The sequence below is a fragment of the Chionomys nivalis genome, chromosome 7 (genome assembly GCF_950005125.1).
Source record: "Chionomys nivalis chromosome 7, mChiNiv1.1, whole genome shotgun sequence".
NCBI lineage: Eukaryota > Metazoa > Chordata > Mammalia > Rodentia > Cricetidae > Chionomys > Chionomys nivalis.
The window spans coordinates 90,052,319-90,072,772 of record NC_080092.1 but is presented as its reverse complement, the minus strand read 5'-3'; the positions used below and the strand labels follow the sequence as shown (position 1 = coordinate 90,072,772).

The 20,454-nt window shown below is 47.6% G+C and overlaps 1 protein-coding gene across 3 annotated transcripts in view; it reads right to left on the bottom strand.

Moving 5' to 3' along the window:
- The window catches only part of Arsg (arylsulfatase G), a 132,891-nt gene that overhangs the window by 40,323 nt on the left and 72,114 nt on the right, over nt 1-20,454 (bottom strand). For all 3 annotated transcript variants that reach the window (XM_057773452.1, XM_057773450.1, XM_057773451.1), the window contains exons 3-6: nt 14,202-14,389; nt 10,000-10,047; nt 5,798-5,909; nt 2,664-2,801 (exon numbers count right to left, since the gene is read on the bottom strand). In XM_057773452.1, coding sequence (XP_057629435.1) covers nt 2,664-2,801; nt 5,798-5,909; nt 10,000-10,047; nt 14,202-14,389 — 486 coding nt within the window. The remainder of the gene's footprint in view (nt 1-2,663; nt 2,802-5,797; nt 5,910-9,999; nt 10,048-14,201; nt 14,390-20,454) is intronic.

The following is a 20,454-nucleotide window of genomic DNA, read 5'->3' as shown; positions in this document are numbered from 1 at the left end:
TGAGAAAGTCATGGCTGAATCGGCAAGTCAAATCTTAAAGAAACCTGCATGCCCTATGATTAACCCTTCTGCGAAGTTAAAAAGTCAATGAACTCAACACCTCTCATTTTGAAAAATTGGCCAACTCTTATTTTCTTTGTTTTCTATGGAGAAAACATTAATTGATTTGTCTCTTAATGAGCCCCTTAACTGATGGGTGCCAGGCTCCGCCGCCCCTGCAGAGCAAGAATTACACAGTCCCCAGCCCTAGCCAGCCGCCATCCCTCCTGTCAGAAGGCTAAAACTGTAAAACAACAGGAAAAGGCCCTCACCAACCATGAACTATCTGCCTGTCGCAGGGCAGAGGGAACTAGAGCAGTTTCACAGCTGCAGGAAGCTGAGAGATGCTCAACCTTCCAGATCAGAAGGTTCCACCTATAGCAGCAATCTGAGACCACTGACAGTATTTCTCAGATATCTGGGGACTCATTCAGATAGAACCCCTAACCTCCTGGGATGCTACTCTGAAACCTGGGCTTGAAGTAACGGCCTGTGTTATGAAGAGCATACACAGAAGACCGAGGCGACCTCACTGCTACTTCTGCCCTCCTTGATGCTGTCTCTAGGAAAGCCCAACATGGCTGAGCAAGGACTGCAGGATCCGGCATGGTCATGAGTTGGTCTGCTTAGCCATCCACAGATGAAGCCATTTTAAGTCTGCATGATCAGGCTTGTCTCTTCCAGAAACTGGAAAGATCTGATACCGGAGTCTCACGGTCCAGGCTCATCCATCATCAATGGCTGGAGCTAAGTAGCTACTGTTTACAAGAGATGGGGTATGTTTGCCCCGTGCTCAGCCTGCTTTCTTTAAATTCTGTATTATGCTTTACCTGCATGTATATCTCTGCACCACATACGTGCAGTGCCCTTGGAAGCCAGAAGAATAAGATCTCCTGGGACTGGAGCTACAGGTGCTGGTGAGAGAGCATGTGGGTGTTGGGAATTGAACCTGGATCCTCTGGAAGGGCGGTCAATACTCTTAACCACTGAGCTAACTCTTCAGACCTGCTTTGTGGGCCCTATAGATGTGCCTATTGGGAACCCTGGATAACAACCCCCAAACATACCTTAAGCCTAGTCCCTAGAAATGGAGAACCTTACCTTCCACAGCAAAGGGGACTTTACAGGTATAATTATAATAAAGATCTTGAGATGAGATCATCTTGAGACTTCCTGGTTAATTTTTTTTCTTTTTCTTTTCTTTCTTTTTTTTTTTTTTTTTTTTTTTTTTGTGAGCCATGAATTCTGCCTCCCGAATTCCTGAGTTCTGAACTATGTTACCACATCTGGTTCCTGATTGACTATTAATTGCCAGTGTCTTTTTTAAAAGGCTGGGTATGGTGGCACATTCCAGCATTTGGGAGATCAGAAATTCAAGGACATTGTCAGTTGCATAGCAAGTTAGAGGCCAGCCTGGGCTACGGGAGACTGTCTAAAAGAAGAAGGGTGGGAGCATTTGACTACACGTAGAATTAACAAGGGATCAATAGAAGTAGAGATTAGAATGATATGGTCATAAACCAAGGAAAGCCAGCAGCCATTAGAAGCTAAAAGAAAGTTAGGCAGTGATGGCACACACCTTTAATCCCAGCACTCAGGTGGCAGAGGCAGGTGGATCTCTGAGCTCAAGGACAGCCTGGTCTATAGAATGAGTTCCAAGACAGCCAGGGCTTCACCGAGAAACCCCATCTCAAAAACCAAACAAACAATTATTTTTGGAGACTCCAAAAAGAATGAGCCCTGTTCACACTTGGATGATAGCCCTCTTAGGTTGAAGACTGGCTTCAAACATCTTGCATCCAGATCTGAGGAGAACTTACTATGGTTACAGTTGGCTTTAGCCACCACTTAGGTGGTCATTTGTTATAGCAGCAGAAAGGAACTTGATGGAGGAAGGTCATTGGTTAATTAATAAAAAAAAACTGCTTGGCCTCATAGGTTAGAACATAGGTGGGTGGAGTAAACAGAACAGAATGCTGGGAGGAAGAGGAAGTGAGCTGAGATGCAGGGCAGCTCCTCTCAGAGCCAGACACGATGCAGTCAGCCGCCAGGTCAGACATGCTGAATCTTTCCCGGTAAGCGCACCTAGTGGTGCTACGCAGATTATTAGAAATGGGCTAAATTAATACGTGAGAATTAGCCTAGAAGAGACAGTGTTTAAAAGAATACAGTTTGTGTGTTGTTATTTTGGGGCATAAGCTAGCCAGGCGGCCGGGAGCCGGGTGGCAGGAACGCCAGCCTGCAGCTCCCCTCAACAGGAACTCATACTGCCTACTAACAAATGAATTCAACAAATACCCTGAGTAAGTACCCTGAATGTAGTGGCTAGGCCCTACCCTCCAGGGACTTACACTCTAATAGGAGAGGAAGGAAAATGCCCACAACCATTGTGCTAAGCAAGGCAGGAGTCAAAGACCACAGGGAGGCTGAGAACGTACTTGAGGGGCTTCTAACCCAGGACCAGAGAGTTCATTAGGAACACTCACATTCCTAGAATATAGGAGGCGTGCATGCACATGCGTGCCTGTTGAAGCATGGAACCCTGCCTTGGCCTTGACAGGCCCCGGGGTGGGAGGACTTGGCACTTGTGGAAGAGGGGATGAGAGCAGAGCACTTGGCCTTACCTTGCCTGCTCAATGAACTCCACTGCCTTTTCCGCATACTTGCGTGCAAGGCCACTCAGGTTCACAGGCTGCTCCACAATGTCGAGGTTTTCATAAAGAGGAAGGGCCACATCTGTGTAACAGTCCCTCTCGGGGCTCCTGCGTGGGAAACACAGAGAGGGGGGCACTCATTTCCGCACCCTAAACAATCACAGAAAGCTTCCCTGCAGCAATAAGCATAGATAAAAACACTCAATAGCTGATCCCAAGGGACTGAACAGCTCAGTCGTGGCTTTTCCCTTCCCTTTGAATAGATGTCTACGCTCCTTGGATGAGCCCACCACCCTGTAAACTTGACGAGATGCTTATGAGCCTGAGACATTACAGTTTCCATTTTGCAGAGAGACACGCTGAGGTCTGAACAGGTTAATTCCATAGCCCACCAGAACTCCTGCTGCTGGCTTTCTCCTCAGTGACCGTGTGTATGGTGGGCAACACTGGGTTCTGTGGGTACTGTCCTAAGTCGGTGACCAGGATTTCATGGGGGAGGTGGGGAATCTGATAATAGGGCAGAACATATAAGATGGCCTAGAGTGTTTTGTTGTGAGGAGCGGCGGTGGGCTGCGTCCCGCCACCCGGCTAGCTTTACCCGAAATGGCAACTGTATTCTTTTAAACACTGCCTGGCCCATTAGTTCCAGCCTCTTATTGGCTAGCTCTTACATATTGATCTAACCCATTTCTTTCTTTTTTTTTTTTGGGGGGGGGTTTCGAGACAGGGTTTCTCTGTGGTTTTGGAGCCTGTCCTGGAACTAGCTCTTGTAGACCAGGCTGGTCTCGAACTCCCAGAGATCCGCCTGCCTCTGCCTCCCGAGTGCTGGGATTAAAGGCGTGCGCCACCACCGCCCAGCGATCTAACTCATTTCTAATACTCTGTGTAGCACCACGAGCTGGCTTACCAGGAAAGATCTTAACCTGCGTCTGTCTGGAGTGGGAGAATCATGGCGACTCCCTGACTCGGCTTCTTTCTCCCAGCATTCTGTTCTGTTTACTCCACCCACCTAAGGGTTGGCCTATCAAATGGGCCTAGGCAGTTTCTTTATTAATTAACCAATGAAAGCAACAGATTATAAAGAAATCACTCCCACATCAGTGTTTTCAGTTCTTGGCGTAGGTCCTAAGGCTGATATGAGCCTGACAGACTGCTGTCTCCTGGCTGACCACGGGCTTGAGTGAGCTATCTTTAGTCCCAGAGACTTACTTTTCCATCAAGGTGTCACTGTGTCCCTTACAGGGGATGCCTGGATGACAAATGGCAGCTCTCTGCCCTGCTCATCACCGAGAAGTAGGTGAAAGGACGAATGTCGTGCAGCGTCACACATGTCCTCCCAAGGACAGTTACAGAAGGGCTGGGAGGTAACTTGAAATTCTACTACGCCTACATGCATGTAGTACCCGCTGAAGAAGTCTAGAGGGTAACGTCAAACTGGGTAAATCATTGCCAGACACATTTTTTTTTTAAAGATGGTTCAGCAGTTAAGAATGCTGCTCTTACAGAGGACCCAAGTTCAGTTCAGTTCCCAACACCCACATGAGGTGGCTCAAAACCACCTGCAATTCCAGCTCCGGGAGTCGGACACCTGCTTCTGGCCTCTGTGGGCACCTGCTCCCGCGTGCACAAACCAACACACAGATGCACACACATAAGCATAAAAGTAAAATAAATCTTTACAAAAATAAAAAGTTGGTTATTCTGTATTCTTGCTGGAATTTTCAGGGTTTTTTTTTAATTGCCCAGATTGAATTCCACTGCCAATTCAAATCTCATCCAATAAGCCAATGCTTTCAATTCTGCTTTATTATAATATAGATTCATGATGAGAGAAAGACTAAGGAGGGAGAAAGGAAGGCATTGTTTGAGGTATCTCATGCCATTATAGGGCCACATATAATGGTTGCAGATGTGACAACCTAGGTCACACACAGCTGTGTGTAAGGTGGCACGGCACACCACAGCCTTTTACGCTGTCACCCGGGAGGGGGTCTGTTGCTTTATTTCTCATGTGTACCCAGGTGATGACATCCACAATGCTGGTCCAACAGCCACAGGAGTGAACCTGAAGGAACACAGGCCCTGGACTTACAGAGACGCAGACTGAAATCTGGATTCTTATCTCCTGCCATCTCACACCCGGGCAAGACAAATTGGTCCCATGGATTACACGCAAGGGTGGGGAGTACCCAGAATGGAACAACTTCTCAATTAAAAACCGTTATTATATTAACTATTATGTTATCTAATGAGTCAACTGAGACGTTCTCCAAGCTGTTCAGACACCTGTGGCCTCAGGAATAACTATGGCACAGGCTCTGAGACGGAAGAGCATGGGGACCAAGCTAATTTGTTACCTCAGTAAGGCTTAGTGACTCTCTCTCTCTCTCTCTCTCTCTCTCTCTCTCTCTCTGTCTCCCCATCTGGGTGTGTGTTTGTCTCTCTTTCTGCCTATCTCTTGCTGCCTATGTCTCCCTCTCTCTGTCTCTGTATCTCTTTCTGTCTCTCTATGTCTCCCTCTCCATTTCTGTCTGTGTGTTTCTCTCTGTGTTGTCTTTCTCTCTCTCTTTCTGTCTCTGTCGTCTTTCTCTCTTTCTGTCTCTCTCTCTCTGTTGTCTTTCTCTCTCTCTCTTTCTGTCTCTCTCTGTTGTCTTTCTCTCTCTTTTTCTGTCTCTCTCTCTCTCTGTCTCCCTCTCCATTTCTGTCTGTGTGTTTCTCTCTGTGTTGTCTTTCTCTCTCTCTTTCTGTCGTGTCTCTCCATTCGTACCCCCCCATATCACAAGTCTGGGCCAGAGAAGTAGGATGTAGTCTAGGAGTAAAGCCAGCAGGCAAAGGAGGGAGGCTCCACCTGTGTGAGATCTTGGCAGGCACAAGGCTCTCCCCAGGTGAGCTAAACAATTCCGAGATCCTGGAAAATTCCAACATAAAAAAAAAAAAACTGTAGCTTCTCATCTTTGCACTGGGGCATAAATAAGACGCCTTTGCCCTGTATGTCTTGTTTATCTCGTGTGCTGCCTCAACTATTCCCACCTATCTCATTTTTTCTAGAACTCGGGTCTCCACTTCAACTTAAAGCCCACCATCAATGCATTGAACATTCTTACCTCCATAGGCCATCGCTCTGGGGACATGCTGGACAGGGAGGGTAGTTATAGCCGGGGGTGTCGGTGCAGCCCATGTCATGGCTGTATGGGATTCCAAAGTAATAATCAAACCCTAGGAGAGGGGCAATGAGTTAGCACCCCCACTCTCTGCTTCTCAGCACGCCTGCCCCTCTTACACTCACGGCGAAATTTAATTTCCTGCGATTTAATATTGCAGCGCTCTAGCGTGTGTAATTAAAAGAGGATTTGATTAATATCCCTTTGAAGTACGCAAAGAAAATCACTTTGCCGGGTTCTGGCTGTAAGACTACCTTTGTAGCATGTCTTGTGACGTGAGTTAACCCAGACTGGGAGGAAGTTCAGGAACCGCTGGTTATCTAGCATCCTCCACGGTCGTGATACATGCAGAAAGTGCTTGGTTAGAAGAAGAGACAGAGCCACTGCATGCATGACGGCTCAAGGGATCAAAAGTCTTTCCTTGGGAAGCTTTCTCTGTGGGGCCGGTGAGATGGCTCAGCAGGTAAAGGTGCTTGCCAAAAAAACCTAAGGACGTAAGCTCCAATCACCGGAACTAAATGATAGGAGAGAACTAAGTCCCAAGAGTCGTCTGTTGTGGAATATGTGTTTAACAATGTGAAGACGGCTTACATTTGTTGATGCCGCATTGGTTTAACAATGTAAAGATGCGTTGCCCTGCCTACATAAGGCACCTGATTGGTCTAATAAAAAGCTGGATGACCAATAGCTAGGCAGTAAAGGGATAAGAGGGGCTGGTGGACAGAGAGAATAAGTAGGAGAAAAAAAAGAGGGGAAGAGAGAATGAGGGAGAAAGAGAGAGACACCCAGGGCCAGTCACCAGCCAGACAGACATAGAGTAGGCCACATAGAATGAAAGAAAGATAAAGAGCCCTGGGGTAAAATATAGATAAGAAGAAACAGGTTAATTTAAGTTATAAGAGTCAGTGGGACAAGCATAAAGTAAGGCTGAGCATTCGTCATGAATATGAAGTCTCCATGTCATGATTTGGGAGCTGGTTGGTAGTCCAAAAGAAAGCCTGTTATAGTTCTCCTCTGACCTCCACATGCATACCATAGCACACATGTGTGTATACACACATAAAATTAAAGTAAATACATAGTTTATAACAAAGAAAATAAGACAAAGAGTGTCTAAGCCAGCCAGGACTCTAACGGTTGGGAGGTAGATTGGAATGGAGGAAATAAGAACAAGTGAAGGCGTAAGTCACAAACAATCCCACACTAGTTTGGAATTATGATTATTAGAGAGCTTATTTATTTTAAGGGGGAAAAACTTACAGATCACCGTCCCAGACAACAGCCCTCTGCGCAGTCAGGAATGGAGCCTACTCGCTGGAAGCAGAGCCGGAAGCCAGAGTGCGAGCAGAGCGAAGTGGCCGCATTTTTTAAAGGGAGAGAGACCACACCCCAGTGGGCTGGTATCTCAGCGGCTATTGGCTGAAGAAGCGGAAGGAGCTCCCGCAACAAACGAGAATGTCATAACCCAAATTCTTTGTACAGAATTTTTTCTGGCATTGTCCCTCAGCCTGTCTCTTCTACAACTCAAGCTCTTAACTGGGCCTGGCAAACAGAGTGGGTCAGTGGCCTCTTCAGCCCCCGCAAGTGCCTCTTGCCTGCTCTATCTGCGTTTCCGGTCCCGTTTCTCATGTAACTCATACCCTAGAACCCCAGCGGCTTTGCCTGGAACGGCCTGCTCTGTAGCTCTTACCAATGAAGCTAGACAGAAACTAGCTATGCCCAGCATAGCTCTAGTGCAGTTTCCCATACAATGGCCCACTCCTCACCACTTCCTGCTAGCCCCTTCCTCTTTCTTTCTCAAAGCCCAATCACAGCCTTCAGACTCTCGGCCAGCACTAACGACAAGGTCTTCCTCTTCGGTACTGCACTCCTTAAGTTGGAACATTGATCCCTCAGCTACCAGCATGTGGTTCACGTCCCAGTGAGCATTAACTACTCAACTGACAGGGCTTGGAGTGACCTGGGGGGCGGGGATCTCAACTCAAGAAGCTCCCAGGTCCAACTAGCTTGTGACCATGTCACTGAGTCACTGCCTTGTTTGCTCACTGATGTCAGAAGACCCAGCCCACTGTGGGCAGCACCATTCCCTAGGCAAGGTCGTTCCAGGCTATGTAAGAAAGCTAAGTAAACAAAGTTCCGAGAGCAAGCCAGCAAGCAGCATTCCTCTGTAGTTTCTGCTTTAAGTTCCTGCTTTGACGCCCTTCGGTAATGAACTATGACATGAAAGTATAAGCCAAACAAACCCTTTCCTCCCATAGTTGCTTTTAGTCATCGTGTTTGTCCTAACAGCAGAAAGGAACCCAGTGGCTGGTAGATGTTACTAGTGCTGAAGAAAACCCAATAGCGCCAAGTCAACCTCATTTGTACAAATAGATCTGAATGCCTCACGGATAAAGAAATGGCAGAGCCATGTATTGTTGTCATCTTGTTGACAAGATGAGTAAATACTTCCGGTTTTGTTGACAAGAAGTCTCTACGATGTCTTCTGAACTCTATCACTATAGCACAAAACACCCTTGGCGATCCGCACAACAATGAAGACTGTTTCCGATAAAACTGCATTTACAGAAACAGGGTGTTGGACTTGGCCCATGCTGTATACCAGCTCCCAGTTTAGATATCAACTGCCCTCAGGCCTCCGAGTTAGGCAGAAGTCTCAGTGTTTACAGGAGCTCTGGTCTCTAACCAAGAGTAGCGGGGGAGCATGGATGATGGCAAAGTGTGATGTTTGATGTGATCCGTGATGGATTTGGAAGGGAAAACAGGGGCTTGTGGGAGCCAGGATAGTGTACACGGGCAGAGTCCAAAAGCAGGAGGGACAGAAGGGAGCAGCTAAGAGACCCCGTATGTCCAAGCAAGGAGGCTTCCAGCACTATTTGGTGCAAAGTCAACAAATAGGTAGGAGATCTCTTTCTTCCCACTTCCGACTCCTGGGTCAGACGCACAAACCCATCAGGGACCCTCTTCTAAGCAGCGCACAGTCTCAGTGTGTCTCTCTGTGCAGGACTCCAGGATCGGTGCTTAAGATATCACCAATGCATCTAATCCAACCCCTCACTCGTGGAGCGAGACCTACTTTCTAGAATAAGGTTTTGTAGTGGACAGGCCCGGTGTTCCTTTCCTCCATCAGCCATTTTTTTTTAAGGGCACAGCTTCATCTTCTGCCCTCTGTGCTCCTTTAAAAGAATCCTTCAGGCACAATGCAGCCCTTTGTACCGTTAGGGACAGACATTGGGGCAAGGTAAGGGAGAAGCTTGCAAAACAGTCAGGGACTATCGCTAAAGGAAAAGACCACCTGTTTGTGTACAAAGTGGTAGGTGAAGACAGACAGACACATGTCAGGCCGAGGGCTGCATGTGCTGATATGGTAAACAGCTTGCAAGGGACAGTCTGCAAGAAGGGCTAGGGAAAGGACAGAGGCAGAAATGACAAACTGGAGCTGGGCGGTGGTGGCGCACGCCTTTAATCCCAGCACTCGGGAGGCAGAGACAGGCCGATCTCTGTAAGTTCGAGGCCAGCCTGGTCTACAAGAGCTAGTTCTGGGATAGGCACCAAAGCTACAGAGAAACCCTGTCTCAAACCCACCCCCCCCAAAAAAAGAAACGACAGACTGGAAAGAGCACCCATATTTTGGCAAATCTGACATTCACAGAGTGTCACCGAGGGATTAGAGAATCCACTTTGACAGCATGGTCTTGACCTTCTTCTCCAAGGGTGACAGGTGTAAGGATGCAGACAGCCACAGGAGGTGGCCAGGAGGCTGCCAGGAGGCAGCTTCCTCTATCTGGGTCCATGACCACATTCATGCTCCAGCAAACCACCAGACCATTTTGTTTTTACTTCTTTCTACCTGCGCTGTCAGGAATTCACAGAAAGTTCCCTAAGGTGCAAAGAACTGGGAGATGGAAGGAAAGGATGGTCTACAGTGGGCAGACAGACAAGGTAGGGGACCAGGGAAGGGTCTAGAGAGATGTGAGGATGGGGGGCATAGGCACCCTGCATGTACCGATGGGACTTTTGAAGCAAAGATGTCCTAACATAGAATATCTCCAGGGATACAATGGCTTCAAATGCTCAGAGAGCTCTTTTACACAGGGATCCTTATTCTCTGGCTCCCAGGGAACAAACTCCAAAAGAATTCTTACCGCGGAAATTGGGGTGATAAGAACCGTGGTGCCCAAGATGCCATTTGCCTGCGGAAAGAGAAAGAGAGAGACATTCAGATGGGGCTCTGCAGGAACATGTAGACTCTCCAAGAAGCTGGTCACATACTCAATTCCAATTAGTTTCACACTTCAGGGAGGACGGGAGAACCAGCCAGTGCTGTGTGCTTGCTGAGCTTTCTCTCTAGGACCCCAAGAGATCCTACAGGGAGGCAGGAGACAAACAGGGACCGGATGACTTAGGAGCCTGTGGGAAAGACGAGCTGGGGATGGTCTTTCTTCCCAACATCCCAGTGATGCTGCCCAGCTGAGCCCCTTCCTTTGGGAGCACACGGCTTGTGGAGGATCCTGCAAAGATGAAGATGGATGCAGGTCCCCACCCTGCCTGGCTTTGGCATCTTCATCTCTGGGTAATGTCGTCAGCAGTGTGCAGAGGCCAGGGGAGAGGTCACTCCCCCCCCCCCCCCCCCCCCGTAGCTCTGGTGCTGAGACACCCGCCGGGCAGCAAATGAGAAACTCAGCCACCTGCAGATCCGGCTCCACCAGCACACTCGTTCTGCAGGGATAATTGGGAGACAGGGGGCAGATCGCTGACAATGTGAGAACCTCTGATCTGCTCGTTTGCTCTGAGGACCGGATTCCAGGAAACCACTGCCAAGGCAAGCGGGCCAGCGATGTACAATCAATCCAAAGATCTAAACTGCGACAACCTTTGACAACAGAAAGGAGGGAAGCCAGCAAGAAGAAGAGAAGACAAGGGGTGTGACTAAGTAAACTATTTGATGTGGCCTTAGTAAAACCCAACCTGAATCAGTCCGTTATCCCCTTCCTGCAACTACAAACTCTTCCGTTTACTCAGGACAGGGTCTTACTGTAGCTCAGGCCAGCCTCAGATTCGGGATCTCTTCTCTCAGCCTCCTGAGAGCTAGGCCATATACCACCATGCCCAGCTCTATTCTGTGGATGTGAAAAACAAATTTTGCTTTTGTTTTGTTTTCAAGACAGGGTTTTGGGATGGGTTTTTGTTGTTGTTGTTTGTTTGTTTGTTTTTGGTAGACTTGGTTGTCCTGGAACTAGCTCTGTAGACCAGGCTGGCCTTGAACTCACAAAGATCCGCCTGCCTCTGTTGGGATTAGATGTGTGCCACCACCACTCAGCTGAAAAGCAAGTTTTTTAAGGAAACAATTAAGGATGAGTTTGATGGTGCACACCTTTACTACAAGCATTGGAAAGACAGGGGTCCGTGGATCTCTATGAGTTCTAGGTCAGCCAGGACTGAATAGTGAGACCCTGTGTTAAAAAAAGAGAGAAGAAGGAGGAGGAGAAGGAGACAGTTGAGGGGAGCCTGGCCTGGTGACACATTTCTGTGCTTATAGTGGGCCAGTTTAGGTAATATAAGAGTTCAAAGTTAGGATACATAGCAAGTCTCTGTCTGAAAAAATAAAATTATGATTAAATATAAAATAATATGAAGAGGGAAGGGGTAAAAACACATGAACACAGACGAAGAGCCAAAGCGGTGTTGAGCACTGTAAAGGGACCCCAGAGCCCTTTGGTGGGTTTCATTCATAAGCAAGTATGAGTCTTCTCCAGGGTTCACAAAAGGTGCAGTCTGGAGTGAGGGAAGGGGCTGGGGTGGAGAAGTTACACAGACACCTGTGATCAATTGTTTACTTGGTGTTTAAAGGCACAAAAGAACCATAATACCAAAGCAGACGGAGAAGAGCCCAGCCTCCTGCTTTGTAGAAGGTTCTAGCATCAGTCCAAAGACCAAACCACCTGGCTCGGGGGATTAAATAGATGTATCTAATAGGTCTCTCTGACAGGCAGCCCCCAGGGGGAGCTTCATGTGCCCTCTTGGTACTGATGCCCACGTAATTACACCTCAGGGGAGGAGCGGGAAGGAGCATCTTAGTTAGGGTTTCTATTGCTGTAATGAAACCCCACGACCAAAAGCAACTTGGGGAGGAAAATGTTTGTTTGGCTTGCTCTTCCACGTCACTGTTTGTCACTGAAGGAAGTCGGGACGGGAACTCACAGGAAAGGCACCTGGAAGCCGGAGATGATGCGGAGGAAGTGCTGGCTAATGGCTCACTCCTCATGGCTTGCTCAGCCTGCTTTCTTATAGAACCCAGGACCATCAGCCCTGGGGTGGCCCCACCCACATTGGCCTGGGCCATCCCCCATCAATCACTAATTAAGAAAATTCCCTGCAGCTGGATCTAAGGAAATCATTTTTCTCAGTTGAGGTTCCCTCCTTTCCGATGACTTTAGTTTGTGTCAGGTTGACCTAAAACTAGCCACACAGGAAGCTAAAAAGAGAAAAGAATTTTTATTGGTCTCTTCTTCTCCTTCTCCTTCTGAGACAACGAATGTCATCCTCCAGTTCGGGCACCTATAAAAGAATGCAAAGCCTTTGAACTCAGAGTGGGGAAGGCAACAGCAGGGATGCCCGTCCTTGGTCTGCGTAAAGCAATCTCCTCCAAGCTAACCCGGAAGGCTCCAGAGACCAGAGTCTCACCCATGAGGACCCTCTCTGCCACGTGTCTGTTGGCACAGCCTCCCTTGCTGAGGGACTAGGGCAGAGAGACACAGGAATCCCACTGGAGTCAGAACTCTGAAAGTCAACAAGCACAAACAGGCTAAGGAGGCTGTAGGAACTGCTGGGTGGTCTCGGGATTTGCAAGACAGGCAGGCAGAGAGGCCCCAGGATCTGGGGTCAGATCCTGTACAGACACAGACATGACCTGCCTGAGGCAGAAATGGGAAGCAGATGTCCTTAGGATCAAGACACAGTTCCCTCGCTCTACAATAGGAGAATAATAATCCTGTGTAAATGAACGTAAGCATCCCTAGGGCCAGAACATAGTCCATGCTGAGTAGAGGTACCTTGAAGATATGTGCAAGGAAACGACACCTGGAATTCCAGCACTCGGAGGCTGCAAACAGGACTATATGTTTGGGACCAGCCTGGGCTACACAGTGAGACCCTATTTCAGAAACCAACAAGGACAGGGATGCAGTTGGTAGAGCGCTTGCCTCACATACATGAAGCCCCAGGTGTCATCCCCAGGACCATGGAAAACCGGACATGGTGGCACGTGCCTAAATTCCCAGTGCTCAGGAGGTGGGGACAGGAGGGTCAAAAGTTCAGTGTCACCCTCAGCTACGTAATGAGTTTGAGGCCACCTTGGAATACATGAGACTCTGTTTCAGAAAACAAAACAGAGAGGAGGGAAGGAAGGAAGCGAGAAGGGGAACTGACTGCTGTTTTCCTATCCTATATCCACGTCTTCAGTTTCGCTTCTAGCAAGATTTCGCAGGGTGGCAGGGTGGGGGCAGGGTTAGGACTGTTTTCTACAGAGACAGCACCCAGTGAGTGCATTGTGCATCCCAGGTAGGGACCGCACCACAGACAGTCTGAAACTGTCAGTTTGTTCAAGATGATCATGCCCAGGTTAAGCCAACTCTGAATGGTACAATTAAGCCCTGTACTTGGGAAAGAAGGATTCTTTTTTCTTTTCTTCTTTTTTTTTTTAGTGATTTATTTATATTTTATGTGCATTGGTGTTTTGCTTACATATATGTCTATGTCAGGGCATAGGGTCTCCAAAACTGAAATAACAGACAGTTGCCAGCTGCCATGTGGGTGCTGGGGATTGAACCCGGGTCTTCCAGAAAGGCAGCCAGCGCTCTTAACCACTGAGCCATCTCTCTAGCCCTTGGAGGGGGGATTCTCATCTTAAACAAAAGATTCCATTTCTTGGTAAGGGTGGGTGGGTATATTGCGCCTGGGACCCATTCGTTCTCTTCTCTTTCCCCTCCTTGACCCTAATTACAATGGAGGACCCTGAAGCCGAGACGCTGTAGCCACACGCACACGAACAAAACCCACGCGCTCGGGATAGCAGAGTGTCCGGAAAAGCTCCCAATGGTATCTTTGAGCCTCTGACCTAATGGATGCAATCACTTACCACCACAAAGCTTATTACCATGGGAGGAAAGAGCTCTATACATATTTCAGGCACTGCTGGGCCTTCCCAGGCACGGACAGCTAGCGGAGAGCATCCCTGCCATCCGTACCCAGCGAGTAACCAAGGAAAAACGCAGAAGCGAGCAGAAGAGGCAGCCGCCATCCCTCTGGCGGCTCTCAGATCTCGAAGCAACTATCCAAGGGACATTACCTATCATGGCAGTGACATAGCCAGCCCGCTGCAGCACCTCGGCCAAGGTGGTCTCGTTGAGTGGAAGCCCCCCGACAGAGGTGACGGCAAAGTTATGCGTGACTCCGTTGCGTAGACCCAGTCGGCCGGTAAGCAGGGAGGCTCGCGAAGGCGAGCAGGTGGAGGCAGCTGCGTGGAAGTCCACAAACCTGCAAGGAACGGTAAGCAGCTCAGGATTTGGCCAGCTACAGGAAGGCAAATGAGAAGGGATGAGGGACTCATGCGGGGGCTGGAATGATAGCCCTGAGAACAACTGTAAAAGCCACCCGGTGGTGGGCAAGGAAAAGGAAGCCCGAGAAGGAAATGAGTCGGAGGTTAACTCAGACTGGCAGGGCCAACGTTTTTTATTTACAGATCTCGTATGTCAAAGTCACTCACTTCAGGGAGTTTTTGAACCTCAAAATCAAGATTTGAACCAGGTTAGAATCACCCATAGATAGAAACAGACACACAGAAGAGACGACTCAGTGATTAAAAAGTAGAGACTCCTCTTGCAGTGGACTAGAGTTCAGTTCCCAGCACCCATGTTGGGCAGCCTGTAATTCCAACACTAGGAGATCCAACACCCTCTTCTGGCTTCCATGGGCAATTGCCCTTATGTGTGAATATACCCACAAAGACACTAACCAAGTTTAAAAAAAAAAAATCTAAAGAAAGAAATAGACTTAGAAAAAATATGAGTCACATGGCTGAGAAGACAGCTCAGTCGGTAAAGCACTTGAAGCATAAGTGTGAGCTCAAATTCCCAGCACCCATGTCAAAACCTAGCATAGCAACACGCACCTATAACCCTCCTAGTGAGAGGGAAGTGGAGACAGGAGGTTTCCCTGAGCTCGGTGGCCAGCCTTCCAGCCTTTCTGAAGAAGTGAGCTCCAGGTTTGGTGAATCTGGACCGGATCGCTAGTCCAGTAGGTAAGTGTGCTTGCCACCAAGCCTGACGATCTGAGTTCGATCCTCAAGACCCACACTGGGGGCAGGAGAGTACTGAGTTCCCAAAGCCGTCCTCCGACTTTCACATGCACACCACGGCGACTTTCCCCCGCCCCCCACAGAACACATGCAATAAAAAAAAGTCTTAGTACGGTGGAGAGCAGGCCAGAAAGACACCTGACATCTATTTATGGTCTCCAATGCACACATAACTGCACACACACATGCAAACAGCAGGGGGGGGAGGGGGGGGGGGAGAAGAGCCTGCTCCAAGGCACACGTTCCTTGTCAAGGTCAGACAAAATTACTCTCTGCCACCCTGTTTCAGCTCTGAGGCTCCTAGTGAGTGTCCTCTGACCTCTCTATTGAGTCCCATGGCTTTTGCTTTTCATATTTTTGTGGGTGATTCGACTGTGTGCAATGACCCCCGAGTAACATGCTAAGAGCTGCCTGGCATCCATATGCACAAGAGCTGCGGCGTGCCTTACAGAGATGAGCATGTTCCCCAAGCTGTTCAGGAATGAGTTACAGCGCAGTTGGCTGAGCCCAACGCTAATGACTCAGAAGTATGTATTAAACAAACACGGTGTCTTTAAACAGAATCACTCATAAAACAAGGTTATGAATTGACTGATAAAAACCCTGCATCCAGGGGCTCGCAAGAATGTTAGGCTGCATTTCCAGTCAGAATAAGGTTGCGGTATCTGCTGTTTGTCGTGACCAAGCAAAATGTAACCATTGCTAACAGCAAAAACCACCAAGCTCTATATGGTTGTGTACCCATGCCTGCCTTATATAGGGAATATAAAAGAATTCTAGGGCAAGCAAGATGATTCAGAGGGTAAAGGTGCATGCCACTAAGCTTGGTGACTTGAGTTCAATTCCAGAGACTCACATGGTGGAAAAGAGAATCAGTTCCTACAAGTTGTCCTTTGACCTCTACAATTGGTGTGGCAGGCATATAACACCAACCCCAAATATGTACACAAGATAAATACAAAGTAATATAAACATGTTCTTTAAAAATTATAGGCATGGGAGCTGGGCGGTGGTGGTGCACGCCCCTTAAACCCAGCACTTGAGAGGCAGTGGCAGGAGGATCTTCGTGAATTCGAGACCAGCCTGGTCTACAGAGTAAGTTCTGGGACAACTAGAGCTGATCACAGAAACACCGTGCCTGGAAAAAAAAAATAAGGAAGGAAGGAAGGAAGGAAGGAAGGAAGGAAGGAAGGAAGGAAGGAAGGAATTCTAGGCATGGTGCCAGTGAAATTGCTCAATGGTTAAAGGTGCCTGCTGCCAAACCAAAAATCTGAGTTCAATTCCTAGGACCCACATGAAGGAAAGAGAGAATCAAGCCCCACAAGTTGTCCTGGGACCTCCACACTTGTGCCATTGTATACGTGTGTTCACTTCCCATGTGGAAAAAGTATAAGAGTAAAAATATTCTAGGCATGTTGCCACTCTTACAGGAACGTGCAACCTGGTTGGAAAACAAGACTGGGGTTGGAGAGATGACTCAGCAATGAAAGGCACTTGCTGTTCCTGTAGGGGACTAGAGTTTGCTTCCCAGCACCCACATGGTGGTTCACAACCTTCTGCAACTCCAGACCCAGAAGGTCCAATGCCCTCCTCTGGCCTCTGAAGGCGCCAGGCACACATGCGGTGCATATGCATGCATGCATGCAGGTAAAACACTCATACATATAAATAAATCTAAAAAGAAAAATAATATAAAGAAAGCAAGGGTGGGATCGCTTAAAGGGCAGCTGATGTGGGATTCCCCTCTGTATGCTGGGGATACCACTGGCTAATTAAGAAACTGTCTTGAGCCCATGATAGGGTAGAATAGAGCTAGGCAGGGAAAACAAGACTGAATGCTGGGAGAAAGAAGGTGGAGTCAAAAAAAAGCCATGGAGCCGCCAGAGACAGACATGCTGAAACATTGCCAGTAAGCCACTGGCACGTGGTGATACATAGATTAATAGAAATGGGTTAAATTAAGGTGTAAAAACTAGCCAATAAGAAGTTAGAGCTAATAAGGAAAAGCAGTAATTTAATTAATACAGTTTCTGTGTGGTTATTTCAGGAGTCTGGGAGGCGGGAAATGAACAAGCGGCCTCCTACTGCAGACAGCGGTGGACAAAAAGCACATAAATAAGACCCCAAGCCTGGAGATAATACGATGCAAACCAGCATGTTTCAGAACTATGGGGACAAAGGACTTGATAAGCACCCAAGCTTTGTGAAAGACTCCATGGCATGGACAGGACCCAGACTGGAATCTAAAAGATGGAGCTGTTAGGGACACTTTGATAGTGACAAGGGCAGGCATTCCACTGGAGAAAGAGTTTGCAGCTAGAGGAGTTGATGGCTAAGTCTTCACTGTCAACTTGGTAGCATTCAGAACCACTTAGGAGACACCTCTGTGTGTGTCTGTGAGATAGCATTTCCAGGGACATTTAACTCAACAGTGAAGACCTAGCCCGACTGTGGCACCATCCCATGGACTGGGGTCCGTGACAGAATTTACCTTGCTTTGCTTCCTACCTGTGAAGACAACATGACCAGCTGCCTCATGTTCCTTTCCCCACCATGATGGGCTGTACCCTCAAACTGTGAGACAAGAGAAACCCTTCCTTCCTTACATCGCTGATACAAAAAGTGGTCAAAAACCAGTCTTAAAAATAAAATAAACAAGGTTTCTCAGAAGAGGGAGGAGAAATGGCCTGGGTAAGGGGCTGGGAACAAGATCCTTGGGATTATGGTGGTCTACGGATTGATTTCTGTACCATGTGAATGTCAGATCTGGGCAAAATGCAAAGTTAAGCTTCAAAGGAGAACCCAGCAGACCCTATAAGAAGAAACAAAAAAGAAGCAAACGAGTCTCACTAGACAACAAATTTCAAAGAAGAACACCCGGAAGGAAGAACCATTTCAGGTGACTCTAACACGTAGTGTTCAGGCTGTCCATAACAACAACCAAAAAGTATATTCTAAGGAAATATTACACGTTACACAGTGGCTGTGTTATTGGTGGAAGTGTTAGTACAGGGATTTTTTGAGACAATTTCATGTGTATGAGAGAAAAATGTAAATAAGTAATTATATTAATGTTCCTAACAGGGAGCCAAGATTTTCACTGTCAGAAAATATAAGAGCTATACGATGTTAAGAAAAGCCTGTAATATAAAAATTACGAGCAGCGTAATGATAGGGTTGAGGATACAGCTAGCACAGTGGCAAAGAGCTTGCCTAGCACTCGCGAGGCTCTCGGTTTAATGACAGCACACAAGATAAACGTTTAGCTAGAAAGAAAATGTCGTTATGAATTCATAATCTCATAAACAATCGATTTCCAACTATGAACCAACTGACAGAAAGAAGCGCTGCTCTCCCCTGCCCCCCCAAAACAGCAAACCTACCTGCACCCACTCCCCTGCCCCCCCAAAACAGCAAACCTACCTGCACCCAGTCTTTGTTTCCAGTACTGTCTCACATTAAAGGAATTTCTCCCTTGGGAGAAATATCTAACTCCAGGTTTGAGATCACTTGAGCATCAGAAGAATAAGTATGTGCTTGGGAGACATAGTTCATTGGTACAGTGCTAAGCATGCATAACTCCATTGGTTGGATCTCCGTCAACACACACACACACACACACACACACACGCATGCACACACGCACGCACAGACACGCACACACGCAGGTACACACAGACATACACCGAGTCATTTTTCACCACTGGAGGCGAACATGATATCAATTCCACATCCTAAATATTCATAATTAAAGGAAAATAATTAAGCACGTGCCCTGGCCCTCTGGATTGATCCACAGCTTCGACCAGGTGACAAGGGAGAACACGCCTTTGCATCTGCTAGCTCACACCAAGGGCGCAGTAGCCTTGGGAAATGACCAGGTCTACAATGTCCTAAAAAATAACTGGTGACCAGTGGCCATAAGTGGTCACACTGTCACACTCTGTCACCCTCCAGTCATTTATGAATTGGACAGAACTGGCAATTAGCTGTCTATAAAAGGATAAGACTTAGTGTCGCTAAGCATTTGCCCGTGGCCTTTTATGCCTCCTGATGGGATGAGAGATGAAGTGTATAAAAGCAGGGATTCTGCCAAAAACACTTAACCTGAATCTAATCAAACTTCTGAATCTAATTTCCACGGTCCAGGAAATCCAGCTACAAGAACAACAGATTCAACTCTCGCACAAATCAGTGCTCAGGTGTTTCGAGACAAGGGTCCAGCTAACTCCCAACAGCCAGGGGGAAAAAAAACTGGGATGGGCTAGGCGACAGCCTACATGAAAGGAAACCAAAGATAGAAAAGCAAAAGTAAAGTGATCTCACTTCAAATACACTTAATGCACATTTGAGGCGTAGTAAAGGAAATTTTAATGTGAAGTGGGCTTTAGATATTAGGGAATTACTGGCTGTGTTTAGTGTAATAATGGCACTATGGGTATTATTAAAACATTATTGAACATTTTTTAAAAGACCTGTTTTGCTTGCATGTGTCTATAGGTACAGCAGTTCTGTGTAGTGCCTGCAGGGGCCAGAAGAGGGCACTGGACCCCACAGAACTGGAGTTCCAGACAGTTGTGAGTCAGCATGCAGGTGCTGGGAACCAGAGTGTGGTCTCTGCAGGTGCTCTGAGCCCATGAGCAATCTCCCCATCCCTGATGGGGCATGATGCTTTCATCCTTCAAAGATTCAGAGAAAGAGTGTATTCATAGGGGGAGCTGTGGATATAAATGAAACAGCAGCTGGAGGTGGCAGGACATGCCTTTAATCCCAGCACTCAGGAGGCAGAGGCAGGCAGATCTCTGTGAGTTCGAGGCCAGCCTGGTCTACAGAGTGAGTTCCAGGACAGCCAGGGCCACACAGAGAAACCCTGTCTCGAAAATCAAAACAAAAAACAAAAACAAAACAAAATGCTCAGGTGGATTAGTATTTATTTTACTCTTCTTTGAGTTTCTGTGTTTAACATTTAACTTCTTACCCTATACAGATCTGAGTCTGGAATGACCGTGGCAGTGACAGAGGGTTTGTGGGGAGGGAGGAAAAGACGGCTGAAAGGTTAATGTCATCTCCCGGTCTCCTGGTGTCCAGACTGTGGAGATCTCAGCAACCTAGCACAGAAGGGAAGCTGGGACTGAGTGAGATGCAGGGCTGGCCCAAAGTGGACGCTGGAATGTGACATTGAAACGTCTCGACATGGAGTCTGGGGAGGTGACTCCATTACTAACGTGTCTGCGGGGCCCACATC